The 21,946-nt window shown below is 36.7% G+C and overlaps 3 protein-coding genes across 3 annotated transcripts; all 3 read right to left on the bottom strand.

Annotated features, from left to right (window-relative positions):
* LOC109713942 (nijmegen breakage syndrome 1 protein) lies at positions 833-6,604 on the bottom strand. The gene is made up of 13 exons (XM_020238254.1): positions 6,410-6,604; positions 6,130-6,183; positions 5,177-5,438; positions 4,881-4,963; positions 3,927-4,057; positions 3,566-3,612; positions 3,314-3,422; positions 3,116-3,202; positions 2,821-2,992; positions 1,740-2,149; positions 1,558-1,619; positions 1,378-1,480; positions 833-1,265 (listed from the first exon to the last, which is right to left on the bottom strand). Exons 1-13 carry the CDS (start codon positions 6,444-6,446, stop codon positions 1,209-1,211), a joined length of 1,614 nt encoding a protein of 537 aa, XP_020093843.1. The 5' UTR covers positions 6,447-6,604; the 3' UTR covers positions 833-1,208.
* LOC109713941 (probable sphingolipid transporter spinster homolog 2) lies at positions 7,383-15,144 on the bottom strand. The gene is made up of 16 exons (XM_020238253.1): positions 14,867-15,144; positions 13,728-13,859; positions 13,386-13,487; positions 12,847-12,951; positions 12,696-12,771; positions 12,117-12,191; positions 11,430-11,532; positions 11,268-11,342; positions 10,843-10,915; positions 10,554-10,651; positions 10,315-10,391; positions 10,042-10,155; positions 9,007-9,126; positions 8,631-8,759; positions 7,983-8,061; positions 7,383-7,878 (listed from the first exon to the last, which is right to left on the bottom strand). Exons 1-16 carry the CDS (start codon positions 15,073-15,075, stop codon positions 7,772-7,774), a joined length of 1,674 nt encoding a protein of 557 aa, XP_020093842.1. The 5' UTR covers positions 15,076-15,144; the 3' UTR covers positions 7,383-7,771.
* On the bottom strand, positions 18,174-21,907 carry LOC109714513 (putative pentatricopeptide repeat-containing protein At5g08310, mitochondrial). Its single transcript, XM_020239185.1, has 2 exons — positions 18,932-21,907; positions 18,174-18,276 (listed from the first exon to the last, which is right to left on the bottom strand). Exon 1 carries the CDS (start codon positions 21,693-21,695, stop codon positions 19,137-19,139), a length of 2,559 nt encoding a protein of 852 aa, XP_020094774.1. The 5' UTR covers positions 21,696-21,907; the 3' UTR covers positions 18,174-18,276; positions 18,932-19,136.

A 21,946-nucleotide genomic window follows, 5' to 3' on the forward strand; every position in this document is an offset into this window, starting at 1 on the left:
TCTTGCGAACGAAGTATACATGAAGTGAGGCATTTTCAACATTCAATGCATCACGCTTTGCTGCAGGAACAGCTCTACTGGCATAATGAATGACATTTACATATTCTGCATTGAGTAAGGCTAGAATGTTCCTAGTAAGTACACAGACTATTTACTTGTGCATCGTTTTGGGCAAAAGATTATACTTGATTCACATATTTAAGCTTGATTTAAACTATTTAACCTTCTTACGCTTAAAATTTTTGCTATTTTGTGATATTATTTGCTTAGTATTTGAGTAGTACCCAAATTAATAATTCTTAAAAGCTAATATAAAGTGAATTTGAGACTATTTGTTCACTAGTTAAACAACACTCTAAAATTATGAATTTAATTTCTGAAAAGTTTGAATAGTTTAAATCATATTTGACAACGTTGATTGTCAATTCGGATTTTTCAGTCTCAAAAGGCTATTGGATGAGTTACAGGAGAATTTTCTCGATAAACGTGAAATTCTTTGTGATATGCTCGGGAAAAAAATATATATATTATCTTGAGATACTCTTCTCTGCCGAAAAATGGCAGCTTGAAGGTTATTACGCTCGTTACCCAAACTGTAAGTTGGCCGATTAAATCCTACCCTCCAAAAAATTAAAAATAATTATTCAGAAACGAGTTCTATGATCGTCTAAGGGTTGATCACTTGTGAGAGGAATCAACTAAACACGCTACCGACCACCGGTGAGGACTTTCATGTGCAACCACCACCGACCCGGTTAACAAACGTTATAAATTCTGGTGAGGAATTTCACGTGCAACCACCAACGACCGCGTTAACAAACGTTATAAATTCTTAAGCATAAATGTCTATGACCATTTTATACCAGAAACTAGAAAGGTACGTTTCAGGAAAAATAAAATAAAATAAAATAACTAAATTAGGACAAAAGACAACACAATATACAGGAAAGGCCTTGCTGATATATCTCTTGATTTATACGTACATCCATATACTACGAAAATGTAGCTCTTTTGATAACATAAGTCTGGTTTCCTACCTGATTGAGATGGCCGCAGCTCACACCGATAAGGGTTTCACAAGTGACAGTCCACTGGATTTGGATAATTATGATCTTCGTCTGTGAAGCTAGAGTGTGCAATTTGGTGGGATTCTCTGCTAAGAATTTCCGGTATCAGTGACAATATATAACATCAGTTCTCTGTCCATGTCACCTACTAGCAAGGAGGGAATGAATTGAAGTACCGGCACCTGCGCGTTTCCTTGCCTGGCATATAGGTAACAGTTCAAAGATTTGAATAGGTTAAAAAGAGAAGCAAATAGTTGCCATATGTGAGCCTTTTTGACCCCCAAAAGAGATACATTTACTAAAATGATACCTTCTCATTGTTGAACAGATCCTCAGCAACAGCTTCCATTTGCTTTCGCTTCTTCTCCTCCCTCATGTATTCTATCGATTTGTTACTCTCATCGTCTGATTCTCTGCAAAACGTGGTCTTAGTGATTTGTATCTTCATGCTTCAATGAATTTGAAAGCGGAAAAACTACAATTTGCTTACTTGTATGGATCTTTGGAAAACGGAATGAGATCTCTAAAGCTGTTGCCGGACACAGTTTCTCTCTATAAAATGTCATTTAAAGAGCACATTATCGTGTTGCCATTGAAGCATGAGGTGTTGAAAAAAGAAAATACAATTTCTCTAATATAGAAAAGAACAATTTACAAGTTACAACTACTTACCTTTCTAAAGCGCTTGAAGTTGACTTCTGTTTCAGTAGATCTAACAGGAGCTGGCATTTGGATAGTTCTAACAATCAAATCTTGACTGAATAGTATATCACAATTTTCATGTCTGTCGGCAATAGAGTCATCGCCTTTGTCCCTTCTCTCTATAATCCGAGCATCCTCGTCCCTGGGCTTTAAAACCTTATCTGAATCAGCTGAAAGGTTTGCATTATTTTCTCCTTCCAATTTTGTAGCGTCTCCTTCATCTTTCAAAATTTCTTTTGAACATTTCTCATCACATTTAGGTTTAATTTCATTTTGGGATTTGACAGCGACGGCAGCTTGATCGGAAGTTGCAGTGTCGATTTCAACATCGGAATCCGCTACTACAGTCTCGTCAGTGGAATGTGAAGATGAGACGATAACTGCGAGAAAATTGAAGGACTTACTTGAACAGCAATGCTGGAATAGTAAAGCATATTGCTGAATAAATGACACCTCAAGTGAAATGAAGTTATTAAAAGTTGCCAGTGAGCATTGCCAAAAAAAATTAGCTAACAAAGAAGTACATAATGACACGGGACAAGCACATTACTAGTTGAAGGTAAGCTTGTAGCATAAGGTTACTGTTCAGTGCGCCAGATGTAACATGATTTTGTATCATAATACAATGACGTAACTACAATACAGCATGAAAGCAAGTGGATATATTTTAAAGAATAAAACAAAATACAAGATACAGGTGCATGTTTTGCAATCACCTTAAAATAAAAAGAAGAACAAAAGGATAGAAAACTCAATCCTTCTACACTGTGATATGTGCGTTTGTGGTAAAAGCGAAGCATTATCTCCACTTCGTACCACAATAATCACATCATGTACAAGTGAAAATCATGAAAAAATAAATGCCTGTTATATAATGAATATGCACATTAAATTAGAATTCCAAGTAATAGTGTATCACCTGGACTACATATTCAGAAACAATCTTTCCAAAATAGAAGGCGTTTCCGATCAGCGAATTCTACTGGAAATACTATCTTTCTGGTGATACGCTGAAAAGGATTTATTAGGGATCAGCGCTCAAAATACTTACAAGCAGGTGGCTCAATGACGGCCGAGTCCAAGTGTCCAGATAATATAGCTGCGATTAACTTCAAATCAGTAACTTTAGATAAAGACGATAGCTCACGTGAGTGATCAAATTCCGTTATTGATTTTGCAGGAACAACAAGAACTATCTGGTTATTTTCTCCACCAGCCGATGTCTGCAAGTTCAAAATGGGTTTGATCAGAATAATGGATGGGACCTTTGCAAAATTAGGTGGAATTTTAGGCAAATTAGTTTTTATAAGGACAATCAAATAACACTAGTTGGATCAACCTCTGACCTGACTATTTGAACAATATTCATCAACTTGGAGGAACTTTGCTCCTGCTAGTTCAAGTAGCGAATGGAGCTTCTCTCCAAATTTATACTGCACCAAGATGGCATTAGCTATAACATCCAAATTTATACTGCACCAAGATGGAATTAGCTATAACAAAAACATTCTTACATCTAAAGATATGAATACAAAGAAAATAACCTTACGTGACGATCCCAGAATAAATGTATAGCCAACCAGGCAACTTTCACGAAGATTCGCCTCCACTGCCTTTACCGCTGTTCCATCAAGAGTCAAGTTTGGAACATAGCTGAGGAAATGGATTGCCAAATCAGCTTATGAAATTGTGGCAAACAGATGTATCAAGATGAGCACATTAGGAAAGATGAAATTGGTCTGCAAATTTATAAAAAGCGTCAAAAATTAGTTTCAGACAAAAGGTATGAAACTTACGAAGCACAAGATGGCATTTCTGTCCGTATATTTTGCTCAGCAAGCACCTGGAAAAAGGCATCAACAACTTAGAATCAAATTGGAGTTGCTGTTCCGGTAGTCAAAAAGGCTTCTATCAGTCAAAAAAGGCTTCTATCGCACAATTGCCTTTTATTAAACACACACTACATATGATGGAGAACGCTGGTGGATGACGATGGATCACAATTCAAATTGAGTAATCTTCAAAATATAGTAACACTCTTCTAACTCCTTATAACAACTATGAGAATTTAGAATCAAATATAAATGCAAGGCACAGTAAGCATATTCATTAGTTTCTCAACTAAATAGATGTACTTGCAAAAGCATCAGGAATTACCTTAAACCAATCACCAGAAACAATCTGTTTTTTCGTTAAGACTGCTTCAATAAGCTCAGGCGTCAACGGCGAAGACTCATCAACTAGAACATGTGTACACTCATCACTCCACTTACGAGTGGTGTATACACCTGAGCAAAAGTATTGCATATGTAAGAAGAAAGATCAATTAACAAAGATAGAACAGATTTCGAATGACAAGTGAAAGGGCAGTGCAAGCTCACCACAGGTCACAAGATAATCTTTATTGCTACACAGGAAAAGGAACTAAAGATAACGTATCTGAACTCATCCAAATAGGAACCTCTGTTCTCTAAAGAAAAATTTTCAGAAAGGAGATTATGCCTACAAAAATTCCAAATAACAAAACCTTTTACACAGCTGGAGAGAATCTACCCCAACTAAAGAATACAGTTAGATCACACAGATAAAGATATTCTCGATGATTTTTTCTCTATCTGTTTAATTGGTACCATGCATGACTTTTGCTAAGACAAAAAAAAAAAAAAAAAAAAAAAAAAAAAAAAAAAACAAGGATTGAAACTTGAGATATCGCCAAATAACTAAAATCGGAATTGACTATGTGCGCAAATTAAATGAATTTGATCAACCCTATCATTGTTCAAGAGCAGCTCAAATTAAATTTCAAACCTAAATTTGTATGAAGCTTGCTTGTTATATATATGATGCAAGTCCAAATCAAACCAAAGTTATTTCTCTAAGAATGCGACAAATCAACTTGTAGATGAAATGCATTTTCCTGAAAAGTCAAGATTATGAGGACCTCATAATGGACAAACTCTTAGAATGAAATCACAAATGTTAAGCCCTATTCTATGATAACTTGTTCCAACTTCCAAAAACACCCCCAAAAGTTCAAATCATTATATCACAACAGGTAGAAAAAGATACTAAAAAGCAACAAGCATTGGCAGCAGAAGAATATCCACCGACCAATAGATGACATAATGGCCTGCAACGAAGGATCAATTCGAACGAACTTCTGAACAAATGTTATGAGAGGAATAAAAGAGAACCTGCCAGAAGACCATGAAGACTTGGATTAACATATAACGCCAAATAGAAAATGGAACACAATGGTGCAACCAGAGCATTCAAAACTAGCAACTGCTAAGGTGAACAGTAAAAGTAAAAGGAGCAGCAAAATGTATCGTCTGTGGATAAGAGTAATCAACATTGCTACTAAAAGAGAAGTATGGTTCTTCATTATACTCGAATCTATCAATCACCTGAATGTTGCAGTGCCGGTTCCGAATGTTACAGAGTCCCCATCTTTGAGAACCACCTGCTGATCTTTGTTTATACGAGAACCATCATTCCCTGATTCTTTGTTTATAGAGGTACCATACTTTGAGCGGTCTACTATATAAACATGTGATGGAAAATCTGCAGACACAGTATGTGAAGGATCCCGAGAAACCATTTTCTCAACAACAATTTCAGCATGAACCCGTGATATCGATGTGTCCGTTTGTACTATAACATCACAATCTAAAAGACAAAAAGTAAAAAAAGAAACAAATGTAAGAAGATAAGCTAGCAATACGCAGTGGACAAGATTGTGTCGCCTTGTACAAAGATGTACAGCTAGTTTGATTGGCTGTGCATTCAAAAGTTTTAACAACTCCATTCATCATATTTAAGGGCTAGAGAACTCATCAGGATAAACCCCATAAACAAAGGTTGCTTGAATGCAGAATGAACACCTCTTGTCACCTCAACCAACCAAAACCTTCAGATCATAATTATGCGAGGAGCTCAAGAGAAACATGGATGATGAAGAAGCACAAATAAATCAACAACAAAAATTTTGAAAATAAGAAATCGGTCTTTCTTATTCTCATCTTAATGCTTGTTTGGACATACTTCTCCTCTCGGCTGCACTCGCCTCCAATAGAGCGCTTCACGAGCTAAAATGATATTTTGAGCCCCAAAAGTAGAAGCACCAATTCTTGCTTCATTCTTCTGCTACAAATAGACGCTGTTGGGAGGATTTTTGACATAGTACTTCTCCTAAAAGCACTAGTCATGCAGTACTTCATCGAACAACACTAAACACTTCAGCACAGCCAAACAAACCATCAACACTCTTGTCGTAGCAACTTCTAGAACGATCATTTAAAACCCTAAACCCAAATTCTAAATGCAAAAGTTAGATGAAAGAAAGCGAGACGGAAACCACCTTTTCGGCCAACTTTGTAGGTTCCAGCAGAGAAGATGTAGTACCTCTGAGCACCTACGAAGCAACAACAATGCTATAGAATCAAATGCAGTACAAATCAAAATCCCTAAATTGCACCCATAAAAGTTGAAACTTCGCGTATAGCATCGACGGAGAACACAACTAACAGTAGATTACTGCGACTTTTGCATGATTTGAGCCCAAAATCGGATACAAATTACTGAAAAAAAGAGACCAAAATGGAACAAAAATGGGGAAAAAAAACAAGGGGGAACCGCACCACGAAGGGAATCGATGGGGATTAAACACCAAACCATCTTCGAACGTCTCAGTTGCGACGAGTTCGACGATCAATCGAGGGGGAAAAAGAAAGGTGGAAGACGAGGAAGCATCGGCAGCGTCTCGAATCTCCGCGCCGACCTAAATAAAAGCGGCGCTTTTGAGAAAAGAATTAAATCGTGGCCGTCACACTTAAGTGGGTCCCATCAGATCAACGTATATTACGTGTGACGATTCACATGTAATTTTTCGACGGTGCGCAATTTTTGTTTTTAATTACGTAATTTTCCTTTTAAGCAAACTAAATTACACTTTTGGTTCACCAATTAAAGGAAGAGTGATACTTCAATCCTGGGATTTTACTTTTTTTTTTAATTTTTTTATCAAAACTTTATAATCATTCTAATTAAATTGCACAATCTAAAATATTCAGTAATATACTAATATTGATAATACGATAATTATTAAAATATCACAGTATTTGTACATCAATAGCATCGCAACAAATCAACTAAATTAAGTTGTGCCATTACATTGCAACAACTGCTAAGTTCAACTTAGAAAGTGTCACACCCCTGATAATTTGAGAATCAAAAGTTTAATTTTGCCTTTTAGACGCTAATAGATTACTTAATTTTCATGCATTCAACACGTAACAACTGAGATGTCACAGTTCTCCGTGTCAAAAACAGGCGAAAATAATAGCAAAGGAAAAAAGCATGGCAACAATTACAAATTCATTGCTTACCACAAAGAAAGAGATGCAACAAAGCCATATGGCGAAATTACAGAGAGATGCCCATAATTGGCTATAGAAGCGCACTGGCTTCATAGACACATTTGACTCGGTTACCAGAACTTTGGTCTTACCATAGTTGCTGTCACTGAGCAATTTTTGTAGTTCCAGTGGAACCAAAATCGACTTCAAAAATCAAAACAGCAGAACAAACATCGAAGAAATTTCCCAGAAAAAATTAAAAAAATCACTCCAACCGAACAGATCGATTACCATTACAATTAAATAACACATCAAATTCACGATTTTGATCCCCTATGTGGATCTTAGTTGGATTTCGGTGTATACACGAATGATACAAATTTAAAACCAGAAAACAAGAGTTCTACTATGTACATAAATGGCAAAGCAAGCAGAAATTCACAGCTATATGCGATGAGATGATGGACCCAACTTTTGTAGCATAAATTCTATTTTACACATCTGGAAAAGAAGGCAAATGCCACCCTGATTTGTTAGATATCAGTCGATTTATAAATTAGGGATAGAGAGAACCATTTTAACCCCGGCTTAGCTTCCAGTTAAAAAATTTGCATACATGCAGCATAAATACTCAGATTACTCGCATTACTCGGTGTTCTCATCAAGCAATGGCCTACGGTTTGACCTCTCAACATTAGGAACATCATGTTCACCGTCCTCATTGAAACGGTCAACACTGTGCAGAAATATACCTGACAAAACAACCAACAGAAGTGAGCAACTGGGGAAGAGAAGCACAAAGTTAGAAAAGAGAATAAATTACCCACTGAAAGAGGTGCCAGATAGGAACGCATACCTATAAACCATATTACAGCTGCAACAAAAAGAACAGACGTCAAAATCAGTGCAGTTTCTCTCCAGTTGTTGACTTGATCCTGCATTATCATTCGAAAAAGTAAACTTTGTGTGAGGAAAGAATGTGCTTTGCTTAGTCTATTGCTAGACTCCTAGAAATCAGCAAGTAACATCATAATGTAGACAAAAACAAACAAGGAATGTGTGATGTACGCATCCAAATTACACCAGCATATGAATATGCATCATGTGTGTAAAAGAATATTTGTCGGAACATGGTAAACAGCTATTCTGATTGTTCCTGTTAATCACTGAATGCCATCAACAACACAAAAAGTACTTTTGATCCACATCTCATGGGGTTTTATAACATCCTCGAGGTCATTTTCTTGTTTGACCAATGTCAACCTCCTATATAACATCCTCGAGGTCATTTTCCAAGGTTACAAGCTCACTAAGCTCCTCTACGATGATTGGAACATGAACCAAGTTTCAATATTGTTTAAACTACCATCCATTTTCCTAAGTAAAACAGTGAGGTAATATTGGAGATCCAACAGATTCAGAGAGTAAAATCTCTAGCTAAGCTAGTGCAGACGCCATGAAGTAGCAGCCATAAAAGTAGAGCTGAAAAGTTGTTGTAACAAACCTGCAAAACCCCAACCAGAGGGGAAGAAGGTACATCACCGAATATATGGATAGAGACAGTGGACATAGCCATTGACAGTGGTCTCAAGCTAGGTTTTATGCAGTGAAGGCATATATAGTTCACAGGACCCTGCATAAGTGGACAAGGTGAAATAAACACTCGTTGCATCATGGCAGTTACAAGGGATCCGTGCAAACCAGACAGCATTGCAAGAGCATGTTGTTCACATTTCGTAGTTCATCCTTAGTAAAGATATTAAAGAAGAGTATATAAGACAGCTAGTCTGAAGTAAACAAAAAACCTCCTTGCATTTGACGTCTTAAACTCCAGCTCTCCAATGGAGAAGAATGATATAAAACCATAACTAGTTTCATACCTGTGTGGCAAAGACGAGCAGCTCTCCAACAGAAAAGAAGGCTATAAAACCATATAGGCTCTTGAAACAGAAAGCACTAAAACAAAATATAGCCCCCAGAAAAGTTGCTCCAGAAAGAAGCTGAAAAACAACCAAATTCCAATGAATACATGAGCAACATACCTTAATATACATAGAGGTTTGTATAAGAAAACTAAATCCCAGACCCTTGTGATATAAAAGCATGACCTTTGTGATAAAAAAGCATAGCCCGAGTATTGACACCTCTGACTATTGAGTACAGCACCATTAAGGATTTGTCTGGCACCAGAACTCACCAGTATCCTAAGTTAGAGAACCTACTAGCTAGGGCAATGCCAATATGGATGTTCCAACCACTTTAGAAAAGACAACAAAGTATTCATTTTTTTGGTGGCAGAGTAATGTTTTAAGCATTCTGCACTATTTTCTGTGGAGAAATCACTCCACAGACGTACTGTAAACTTCCTTATTTTACAGGTTTTTTGATGTGAGACATCAAAGGCTATTTGATGTAAGAAATATACAGATATTTATTCTGGCACACAAAGTTGCAACACACGGATGATCTATTCATATAATATGCTGTAGAGGAATGAGAGAAGTCAAGTTAACTCTGAAAACAAAGCATCAATTACACCAAAAGCAGAAGACCTTTTTTATTATTCGTCCTTGAAACTTCAGAAGTATAAGAAGTTAAATTTAACTTTTAATCTTCTTCTGCTTACTAGTTAATTCTTTTTAGCGAAGTACCAAAAGGCCAGAACTTCAGGCAACTGATCTTACTACTAATGCTCCTTTTCAGAAAAGTTTTCATACACCATTATGGTAATGTCCTTGCCACAATACGTATATCAATTTTTATTTCCATTCTACCTGCGTACTTTGTATTTGGTAAAGATATTTTAAGGAAAAACAATAACATTATCGCCGCACAAAAAGGACATATAAAATGAAATACAATCACATAAAAAGAAACTAAAAAAAGGTGCTACTTTTTTCTGAAATGACAGGTACCTTGAAAGCATTTGAGATTGTTGAATCCATTTTGTCAAGAACAAAACCACCAGCTAAGGTTCCAAAAATTCCGCATATTATTGTTATTCCTCCAAACATCAAATCTGCATTGCTCTGACAAGGAAAAGATAATAGGAAAAGGATGCATAGTAAGGTCAAAGGACACACAGTGTAAATAGATTGCTCTCTCGCACCAAAGAAATGAAAGATGCACTCTGTATTTCCAATGTTTAATTCATCAACGCCAATTAAAACTTAAAGAAGAGATGTTACCATATGATAGATATCATAACCAGCTTTTGGGCCCCAGTATGAATAGGCTCCAATGACAAAGTTGTACGCAATATAACCTGGAGAAGAGTATTTCAGTTCTAACAGAAACATTTAATTAAGCAATATGTACATAACATGAAATAAGTAGGGCACATCTAATTTAAAACTGTAAAAATAGCAAACAATCCTCTTCTAAATTATAGGTATCACATTTAGGCTGACAGCTGGAATGTTCTGACCTAAAACATTTACGACATACACCTTCTCATGCAGAAGTGCTTTCATATCTTTCCAAAACCGCTTAATTTGGATCAAAAATTGCTTGGAACCCGTTGACCTGCCAGATGTCAGGGGAAAGACTTAATAGAGGGAAAATTCACAGTTCAAAGTCATAAAGAAAAACATGCCATATAAGCAAAGCATTCTGTCAAAGGAAACAGTAACACCGAACCGACGAATCAAGTCCCATGGCATTCAACAAGACTGCTATGGAAAAGAAGAAAAGTACAGAACGAAAGGATACCATACAAGTTAAATTTCTGCGATGTTTTATCAGCTAAGTCATTATCAACTGGTATAGCCTGTTCTGCTGTTCGTTCATCTGAAATTCAAATTATTATTAACTAATCAATAAAAGAAAGAATGAAAATTAACTAACTACCAGAAACTACAGAAATAGATTTATTACAATTCCATACTGCAGATTAGTCACACAAAACAAAACTACAACAAACATTCTAGATTGTCTAAAAACAATTTCCTCCACAGAATGGCAGAAAGTAAACTCAATTGTTGAGCAAATACAGGGTTAAGATAAACTCTCGACAAGAAGATGAAATGTTGCTGAAGAATTCTTGAAAACTAACAAGCTGATTTAACACAATTGAACTTCATAAACATATTTACTTGTATGCAAGTGATTCAAATATTTGGTATTGTATTAATCAGCATACTTGTATCATCTTGAAACTTTTGATCAATCATTTCCCCATAGCCTTTTGCTTCCTTTGAAACAGATGAAGCAAAGCCTGCAAAAGTCACAAGAAAATTCGAAATATCAGAATATTTTAAGAAATGTTAGATGCATAAACACCTAAAAGAAAATAAATAGATACCCTTTAGCTGCAGAGGCTTAATGACAAAACCCAGAATAGCAAATGGGAGCATCAAAATGGACTCTCCCCAAAATGCAGCACGCCAATGAAGATGACTACCAACCTGACATTTGCAAACTCTCAAGGATCAACAAGATTTTTTTATTTCATATGATACTCGGATATCAGGGAAGCTACAAATTCAAATATTGAGCATCTAAACATTATGAAGAATCCCATTCAAACTAATAGTTTAATACATGTAGAAATTCACAAACGTAGAGACTCTTGAACTGACTGCAACTGGATGCAGCAGTCAATTCATCCCATGCGTGATCTTTTCAAATAGCCGTAACTTTTGAAGATCTAGAGAGCTATATGAGCAGAATATTCATGCACATGCCATTGGAGCCTATTAACTTTGTATTAAAACACTGTGCACTTAATTTCCTTCTACCCCCTAAATTCATATAATGGGGAACAGACTTAGTTTAAGCTCAGAAACTGCCCAACAAATTAATGCATTAGTTTATCTTTTTTGACATGGCAAATTTCTTGTAGTATTGATTGTTTCAGTTGATCCGGAAATGACAACAATTTTAACTGTTACATGTTACTATTCAAGAATTAGCTCCTAGAATGCAAATGTAAGGGATCTTGACAATCCGAGAAAGAAAAAAAAGGTTATGTAGTGCAATTGAAACTCACCAGCCCACCATAAACGTAGCCAACTGCAATCCCAGTTGGTATACACATGTAGAAGATTGAGAGCCAAGCAGTTTTCTGGAGCCATGGGATTTAACAACAAAATTAGCTCACTACATCTAGCAAAGCAAGCAATTAGAAAACAGAACATGCCATAGCACACCATAGCAATCAGAAAACAGAACATGCCATAGCAATCATAAAACAGAACAGAGCATTGCAAGTGTGCAGACATAACATGGCTTAACTAAAATAACTGCCAATGCTAACAAGTTGATTTATCAAGGGAATCGTATATCAAGCAGACCTGAACTACAAATCTGGTCCTAAAAATATATAGAGCAAATAAGTTACTGCTTTCCCTTCCGAAGCGTTAGTGATGTATGCATCTAGAGCATTATAAGTTACTCCTTCACTTTTGGTGAATGTTAAAACCCTTTACTTTTACTTTGTGAGAATATTAGATTTCCACTCGTGGTTCTCAATTTCTTCTTTTTAACTTTCTCAAAATTACCAAAACCAATTGACAGCTGCTGAAACATCCTAACAGCCTATAAATTGGTCAAAGAAATTTAAACAAACCTGAGCTACAGGTGCATTATCATCAATAAACGGAGCAGCAAGACTTATAAATGAAGCCTCACCAACACCAACCAACCTGGATAACAAGAGTAAGGTGTTATTCAGTAATCACATAGCTTAATACTAGTTGCTTTTTATTTGATCCACTTACATGCGGCATATTGTGATTGACCAAAAATCAAAAGAACATCCACAACCAGCAGTAGCAATAGTCCACACTAACAATCCAACTCCAATAAGCCTGAAAGGATTATGGCTGAAAAGACAAGATATAACATTAATCAACCACTAAGATATGTGGGAAATCCCACAAATTTGTTATATTTATTCTAAAACGTTTAAAGAAAAATCTTGAGAAATTAGAGTACAAGTATTCAATTTCAACCACATAATAGCAGGAGCTAAAAAAGGACAAATTAAATATAATTATGGATTCATCAACATGTTTATCTTTCTTTGAGAAGCATCTTGTAGCCCATCCTAAGCTGCATAAGAAACATCACTGAAAAGTTTATATGATGAAGCAATGCTAGCCTTTTTTGGGCTACATGTTCCTCATTTTCAAGTAAAATCACATAAGTTAATGAAGTAGTATAAAAAGTAGCTACATAAACATATTTCAATATAGGTTGGAAAGAAAGCATAATGAGATACCAGTGCAGTTCAGTGTCAAATATCTCAAAAACTAACCTCTTTGCCAAAGATGCAAAAATGGGGGAAGCTACTAACAGTCCAACCATGAATGCAGACGACAGAACACCATCTTCAAAATAATTCAAGTTAAAGTCCCCTCTGCAAAAGAAAGCGCATATAAATCTGTAACACAACATCTGCAATGAGGAACTAGAACAAGCATGACTTCTTCACCATAGTAATTCACCAAGGTAAAGAGAACATCCGCATAAGCTAAAAGAATATTAAAGCATTTTGCACTAAACTAGAAGGGCTCATAAAAGATTATGCTCATTTCTTCCAGGCACAGAACCAAATACCAAAAGGTTAAGATCAAATAAAATTCTTGATGAATCTTACTGAATTCCAGAGCCTGAAGTACAAATGCCACTGTCCGTACATGTTCTACGACTACCGTTGACACCATTACTTGCTATAGCCCCTCGATCAACATAGTTTAGCATGTTGATAATGCAAAATATCACAAGTAGTCTGCAAACAAAAGCCAATTAAATCATGCTGAATAAGGAAACTTAAGTGCAAACGCTACTCTGAAACTGTTAATGCATGACATGCATTAATGGATATAATCAGCTCAGGAAAGGAAATTAGTCGGTCTTATGTCAAAGTAAAATAAGAAGTTAGAAGGAGGAGCCTGTACAGAATTAAATGTTCCTCAGTTATAGAATGTCAGTCCAGCTCTCCACGTTAAACAAAAAAAATGAGCCCCATCTTTCATTTCAGATAACTTACAATACAGTATATGAATATTCATCGCAAAGTTTGACGTCACTGATATTAATGTTACAATACACTCAAGATAAATATAAGGAAACATCTCGATCAATATAATTATAAACAGTAAGTCAATTAAAAATATTATGTGAAACATTCTGAGGAATTGGTTATCAAACCCTATATCCTAGCAGCTAGGGTAGAAGTAATATGGTGTGGTACAATAAGAAAACACATATTTTCCCCAACTAATAAGGATTAATTAACAATCAAGAAGATCTATACTCGAAAAGAATCAAATTCTTGACATTTCTTTGTTACACCTGCTTTTCACAAAACCTACTGTTCCTCCTGATCCAAGTTTTAGGCATCAATATCATTCTCCAAGGACCAATATCGCCAACATTACAATATTATTACCCCTTACACCAGTAATATAACTAACATCCTCTGCACACTCTTTCACCTCTATTCTACACCAATTTAGGGATCCACCCTCAAACAACCCAAGCATTTTATATTCCAAGCCACCAAATCATCTCCCATTGCCACGAACAACACGAGAATCACCGTTCTTTCCCAAATCTAACCAAGAGTTCGTCGAAAGCAGGGTTTCTAGGAATTCGACCCATTTCAGATTCCGAGCTACCAAATCGCCTCAACTACACCGACCACCGCACGAATCGCCCTTCCTCCCGAAATCCAACCAAGAACCTTTCAAAGCAGCGCACGAAAAGGAGAAGAAACCCGGGTCTCTCGGTTACCTCTTCGGCGTGAACCACGAAGGAGACGGATCGGGGCCGCTAGGGTTAGGGTTTCCCTCGGGATCTCGGGGGAGAGAGATCGCCATCGCCGTCGTCGGATTCGTCGTCGTCGTCGTCGCCGTCGTAGTCGTCGGAGTCGGCGGCGATGGGAGGGGAGCGGAGTCCGGCTTGGAGGAGTCCGCCTCAGGCTTGTTAGGCTCGTCGCCCATAAAGAAAACGAAATGCCCCCTCAAATAAATAATAAATAACTATTTTTTTGAATGCGTAAATAGCGAAAACACGATGTTGTTACTTGTTAGAGAGAATATCCGTATTTTTTCTTTTTATTTTTTGCAACGGTTCGGGGTTTTCTTTTTTTCTTTTTTTTCTTTTTTTCGGTTTTAGAGGAAGAGTAGGAAGGATAGGAGAGATTGGGTGTCGCTCTCCCCTCTCTCTCCCCCACCCTCCTCTCTCTCTCTCTCTCTCTCTCTCTCTCTCTCTTTGTTGTTCATAATTTAAAAAAAAACTTTAAATACCACTCTCTCTCTCTCTCTCTTTGTTGTTCATAATTTAAAAAAAAACTTTAAATACCACCTCCTATTTTCATACTTTTTTATTTTAATATTTTATAATTTTCTATTTCGTACTTTATAATTTTAATTTTTTTTATTATTTTCTCTATTAATTTTTTTTATTAAATCAGTGAGAAAATTAAAATAAAAATACTAAAATAAATATTCGATAAATCATAGACGGTGTATCTGAAACTTTTTGTATATGATTTAACAAAAATTTACTGAATACTAAAATAAAAAGTGATATTTAACGAAAAATTACAGAGTACTAAATTACAGAAAGGCTGATGAAAAAAATAAAACAAAATTATAAAATACTAAATTAATATTCTTTAAATTATAAAGTATTAAAAAAAATACGAAATTACAGAAGTGGTATTTGAAGTTTATTCATAATTTACAGAGTATGATTCCTCTGCTATACCCTATCCAAACGGGAACAGGAAAAGTATCTCGTGGACCAGGAGGAATTCTACACTGTCACACTTGCACCACGTCATCAATAACAAGCCAATCGCATTCCTTCTTTTCAAACAAAAGTACAATAAAAATACTTTTTTACAATCATAATGGGACATGTATTCTTAAAATGATTAATTTGATTGGTTTGTTACGCCACGTCACTAATATACCCGTTGCATTCTAGAATTTTTCCGTGGACCAGGGAATGGGTCCCATGATTATATTCTATTAGTCTTATACTAATTATTAATTTTGTTAAGATATTTGTAAATCACATACAAATGTGTATTTGCCCCCGAATAATAAAGTCTAAATCATTAATAGATATAATATATTTTTTCTAATAATAACAAAATTAGCTAAAATAATATCAATTTTCGGAAAAAGAATGTTCACCATTTACCCAAGACAATGATAGTATTTTGCTTATAATATTTTTCAACTTTCTCCTTAATTACTTTATCAATTTAAGCTGAAATTATAGTAAAAAATTTCCACAAAGAGTAGCTGAAATTATGAACCTCAAAATAAGTCTCCTTCTCTGTAGTGCTTTTTGTTTTTAGCATATAGCCTTTCCCTCTTTTCAATTATGATTATCCATTTATTTTCGTTTTAGAAGTTATTTTACCCATTAATCATTTTTCAGAAGTTGTTTATATATTATCATATCAGGAGTTAGCTAGAATATTATTGATAATATTTGACCTATTTTGCTATTAAATTTTTAATCCTTAAATGAGAAATTATAGGATTAGAATGATATTAGTTTCTTTTAGGATTAAGTGGTCCCTACTGGGTTATAATATTTAATCCAATGACTAGAAATGATCAAAAAATTTGATCAAAAAATTAAAAATTTGATAGCGAGTATCATTCAAGAACTATAGCAGCACTCTTTCTTTTTTTTTTTTTTTTTAAAGCAAAGTTGGGGGTCACAGGTGGGAAATAGCTGGCTGAATTAGTGGGTTAATCTTTTAATAAAAGGCACAGCTCGATTGTGCCGTAAAGGCTGGTTATGATTAGTAAATTATACAATATTTTTAAAATTATTTTTTGTGGTTCAATGTGTTATTTTTTAATTAAGAGGCAATTACCTATATACTCCTGAAAAGTTTTCGCTTTTCTTTTTTATCTCTCTTATAAGGCTAATATTGAAAATACTCTTCTTATGTTCCAAGTCTTTCTAATATACCTCTATAATTAAGTTCCGTTAGTGAGCTGCCGTTATCTCTAAAAAATTATTATTTTGCCCATTCTAATATACCCTTATACCGTAACTAACTTTTTTTATATACCCTTCATATAGCAAATATTTTTCTAATTTGCCCTTCAAATATCAATAAATTAATAAAGTACGTCGGGAGCGCAGATGAACAAATGAGATCGATCGCAGCTAAACCAACATTGGTGGCTGGAAAGTTACTTACCAATTTCAAGAATAGAGAACTTTAAATTGTGCCATCGATACGAAAATTATATCGTGCCGATATCTTGCTCGCACAATACGGTACGATGGATACAACCCATACCAACGGCCAATGCCGATGGGCACTTTAATCTTTGATCCGCAGCTTGATGTAATTTGAATTCAAAAACTTCTTCTCTTGTGTCATATTAAATTATATAAAAATAATTATTTATCTCAAAAATCTTAAAGTTATTAGATAATGGTATTTTTATATTTTATATCAACCCTTAGGTAGAAGCTCTCTAATTTGAAGAGTCTCCATTCACAAAATAAAACAAAAGACACTTCATTCCACAGGCGTGTAACTAAAAGAATCTAATCATCAAGTTTAACGAAAAAAAAGTTCTCTAATTTTATAGGCTATTGCTCAAATAAATAGCATATGGAGCAAGAACAGATCCATGTGATTCTTTTGCATCAGAATCAAATTTGAAGAACAAAGAATAATAATGCAGACTATGCAGTTGAACGCAGCACCTGCAAGTAAAAAGGATAAAATGCAGTTAACAACAAAGGATAACTAAGGAAGGAAAGAACAAGAAATGAGAGAAAATTTTCCTCAACCTTCAGTTTATAAAACTCGAGATGAGGAGCCAATTGTCTAGGAGAAGAGATTGAGGAAAGAGGTCGCACCGATGTTGCGCGACATCTCCCGATGTAGATATAGCTGACGAGGTCTAAAATCTCTGAGTTCTACAAAATCAGAACTAAAGGATCACCTCGGAAGATCAGGAAACATTAAACTAAATAGTGAACAGTTTTTTCACGGTAATCTCCGTAATAACGTGTAAGAGCTCACCTTGCGTTCACGGTTCTTTTTCTCTTTTTCTTCTTTAATCCCCAATCTTCTCTGCACAGTATCCCTTTCCAGTCGAGAACTATGGGAAGCCTTAACTTTCACACCATTACTGCATTTCAGCAGCAACCTGTGGATAGTTGCATTAATGACAACACATTGATTGTGATAAACGAGTAGTAGGAAATAATACTCTTTGTGACTGTAATCACTGAGAATCTAAGAGTGCGATGAAAACAAAGTAGAACACAGTTTAAACGCATAAAGGACAGAGAAAAAAAAAACAGAAAAGACCACTAACTTAACATGATTTCTTTGCAAATAATGATAACAATTTAAGGTTGCATTTTTTTTTCAAAGGAACAGCACATCTGTCACTAGTAAGAGATTGCAAACAGACATTACCGTAAGTATGCCTCAAAGAATACCTCAAAGGTGCATGCTAGACTCGAAAGTTGATTTATAATGATAGCAGATAGCACTTCATCACGCTGCAACTCCAGTAAATGTACATGTGTATTGAGCTTAATATTTGAGTGAATGACAATCACACCATAAGATGTCCACAGAGTTCAGTATTTGGAAAATTGGAGGCCCGCTATAGCCGCTATAGCAAATACTATGTCATATAGCATGATTGATGTTTTTTATTGCATTTAACATGTTATTTTTCTGCATGTCTCAAGGCACAAATCTATGGTGATTTCATGTCAAATATTGGCCTAGTGTCTTAGAAAGAAAGTTGAAGGTCGAGAAACTAAAGCTAGAAATTAGCTTCAACATACCTCGGTTCTGGATGGAAAGAGAAAGCTTCATACAGAGAGAGTTCCTGAAGCAAATATACACATTTCTGAAAGCTGGATTCAGAAAATGTGTTATGGGAGTGGCTTGCAAGCAAAAAACCATGCGCCTTTTCCGATCATCTAGGCAAACATAAGATACTTCTGAAAGCTTTGATAAAATTTTCTATATTCACCCAAACAGTATACATCATTTCTTCACATCCTCCAATATGTCACTTATGCTGTCAATCATTGGCACAGAACCTTTCTCAATGAGCATCCTGGTATCTAAATAAGTACATTCATCTCGGTACAACTTGCCAACAGCTTTCTTCATTAGTTCAAATTGCTTAGGACTAGTGGAATGAAAGTTGTTACTGAGAATCTCTTTCAAAAGCTCAAATGCTTTTGTTGTATTACCTTTCAAAATCAAGGAATTTATTAGCAATAAATGTACATTTTTATCAAGCTCAATCCCTCTCTCCACCATCTCATTATAATAATTAAGTGCTACATCCGGCCTAGCACATTTGCACAGACCATGAATGAGAGCCGTATAAGTTATATTGTTTGGAAAACAACCCTTGTGCCTCATTGCATCCCATATAACAAGAGCATCTTCAGCTCTTCCGGCGCTACACAATCCATCTATTAAGCTTGTGTAAGTGACGACCGTAGGCGCCCTTTCTTCATCAATCATTTTATGAAAGAAAGCAAGTGCCCCTTCAATCTTGTCAGCCCTGCACCAATTATCGATCATAAGATTATAGGTGACAACAGAAGGAATGAGCCCCTTCACAAGCATGTTTTGTAGAATATCTTGTGCTTCAGTCAATCTACCAGCTTTACACAACCCATTAATTATAATATTGTGAGCAACTACATCGGGAAGATAAAAATTTGAAGAGATGTCACGAAAGAGTGCGAGAGCCTTATCGACTTCCCCATTCTTGCACATACCATCAATAGCTGCAGAATAAGCAACAAGGTCAGGAATAAAACCCACTTTGAGCAAGTCACTTAGAAACTCTGAAGCTTTGGCTACTTCTCCATTCATACAGAGTTCCTTTACCATAGTGGTGCAATGCTTTATCCATGGTACACGCCCTTCACTTCTCATCTCCCTTAGGAGGTCAAGAGCAGCTATTGAATCCTTCCTTCTGCAAAGCCCGTAAAATAAAGAATTATATGTAAACTCAGTAGGTACAATTCCCAATTCCTTCATCTTGCCAAAAATCTCATAGGCTTCATCCAATCTATTTACAGTACAGAGCTCGAGGATCAAATTATTAAACATCAAAAGCTTTCCTTTGCGTCCTAATCCAACCATATCATTCACAAGAGTTAATGCCATATCCAGCTTTTTAACTTCGCATAAACCACAAATAACAATATTAAAAGAATCAGAATTTGGGATAACAGCTCTCTTGACATTAAATAAGTTCTCCAATGTAGCTTCATTCTCGCCTATCTTTGGCTCCTCCATGGTTGATGAAGGGACTTCCGTGCCTACAGATTCTATCATAACCCTTAATAAGCTATGAGCTCTATCTACATCACCTTGATTAACAAGTCCATCAAGAATTGCATTAAAAAGGGCGACACAACTACTAGAACTCAGAATCTCCTTGTTTTCCTCAAACAACCGGCCTATGCCGACCAAGTCATTTTCCCCACAAAAAGCTGAGATCATCTTCTTGAGCAATCGAACATCTGGAGAAATACCCTGCCTCTTCATATCCATGTACAAATCCAAAGCCCTTCTTAGATCCTTCCCCTCACACAACCCTTCAATCAAAACACTATAAATCCGCAAATCCCCAATAAAACCCGAGTCTTTCATTTTATCGAACATCTCTACTGCTTTATCCAACCTCCCCTGCCTCACAAAACCGTGAATTAAAACACTAAATGTTCTTTCACTGGGCTTCACTCCTCTCTCGGTCATTCTATCAAACAGTTCGAAGACACTCTCCACCTTTCCCCATTTACAGAACGTGACAATTAGGACTGTTAGTACATGCTCATCCACCCATCCTCTCTCATTCATGTTATTAAAAGTTTTCAACACAGCATCGAATTTCCCAGCATTGCAATAGCATTGCAAGACCGAAGTAAGCGTATACTTATCCGGCTCTCTCCCTAACCCTTGCATCATCTCCCGAAGCCTCGCTTCCGACGACTCAACTCGCCCGGCCTTACCCAACACCTCGAGCAAACAATTGTACGTATACGAATTCGGCACGCAGTTCAAATCCCCAGCGTGATCGAACACATGTTCAGCCTCTTCGACTAAGCTGAGAGTGCCGAGGCACCGGATTAGGAACCCCATCGCGCCGGGGGTCATGGGGCAGCGGCGAGCGACGACCTCGGCGGCTAGGGTTTTGAGGCGCCCGGGCTGGCGCGCGCGGGAGAGGGCGTGGGCCATGGCGTTGTAGGTGTAGCAGGTGTGGTGGAACCCGGGCTGCCACGCGGCCCAGCGGAAGAACTCGTCAGCGGCGCGCCACCCCGCCAAGCTCCCGAGGACGAGCTCGGCTGTCTGGCCGGAGAGGAGGCGCCCGGCGCGGCCGAGCTCGGCGGCGTCGCGGAGGTGGCGCGGTTGGGAGAATAGGTCGAACAGGTGGCGTGCGTGGGGGTTGGAGGAGAGGGAGGGCTCGAAAGGGGAAGAGGAGGAGGAGGAGGAGGAGATGGAGCGGAGGTTGAAGATGAAGTGGTAGGGTTTCGGAGGGGGGAATAAGTGGGTTATTCTGAGTGCTCGGAGAGACATGTTGAGGATAAAAATGGGAATAGGTGTGGAATAGGTATTCCCGGATTGGAATAAGGATGAGTGGGTTGGTTAATCAGGGATAAGCGATAAAATGGGAGCGTAAGAGAGTTTCGCCATTGATGGAGCTCGAAGGCGAAAGGGAGGTTTGGTTTTTGGAAGGGGAGATCACAGAGGACGAATATACGTACATGAATGACAGTGGAAGACCACGAAGAATACGAAGGAGACGCATTATGCACATTCCTGTTCAA

Source organism: Ananas comosus, linkage group 8 (genome assembly GCF_001540865.1).
Source record: "Ananas comosus cultivar F153 linkage group 8, ASM154086v1, whole genome shotgun sequence".
NCBI lineage: Eukaryota > Viridiplantae > Streptophyta > Magnoliopsida > Poales > Bromeliaceae > Ananas > Ananas comosus.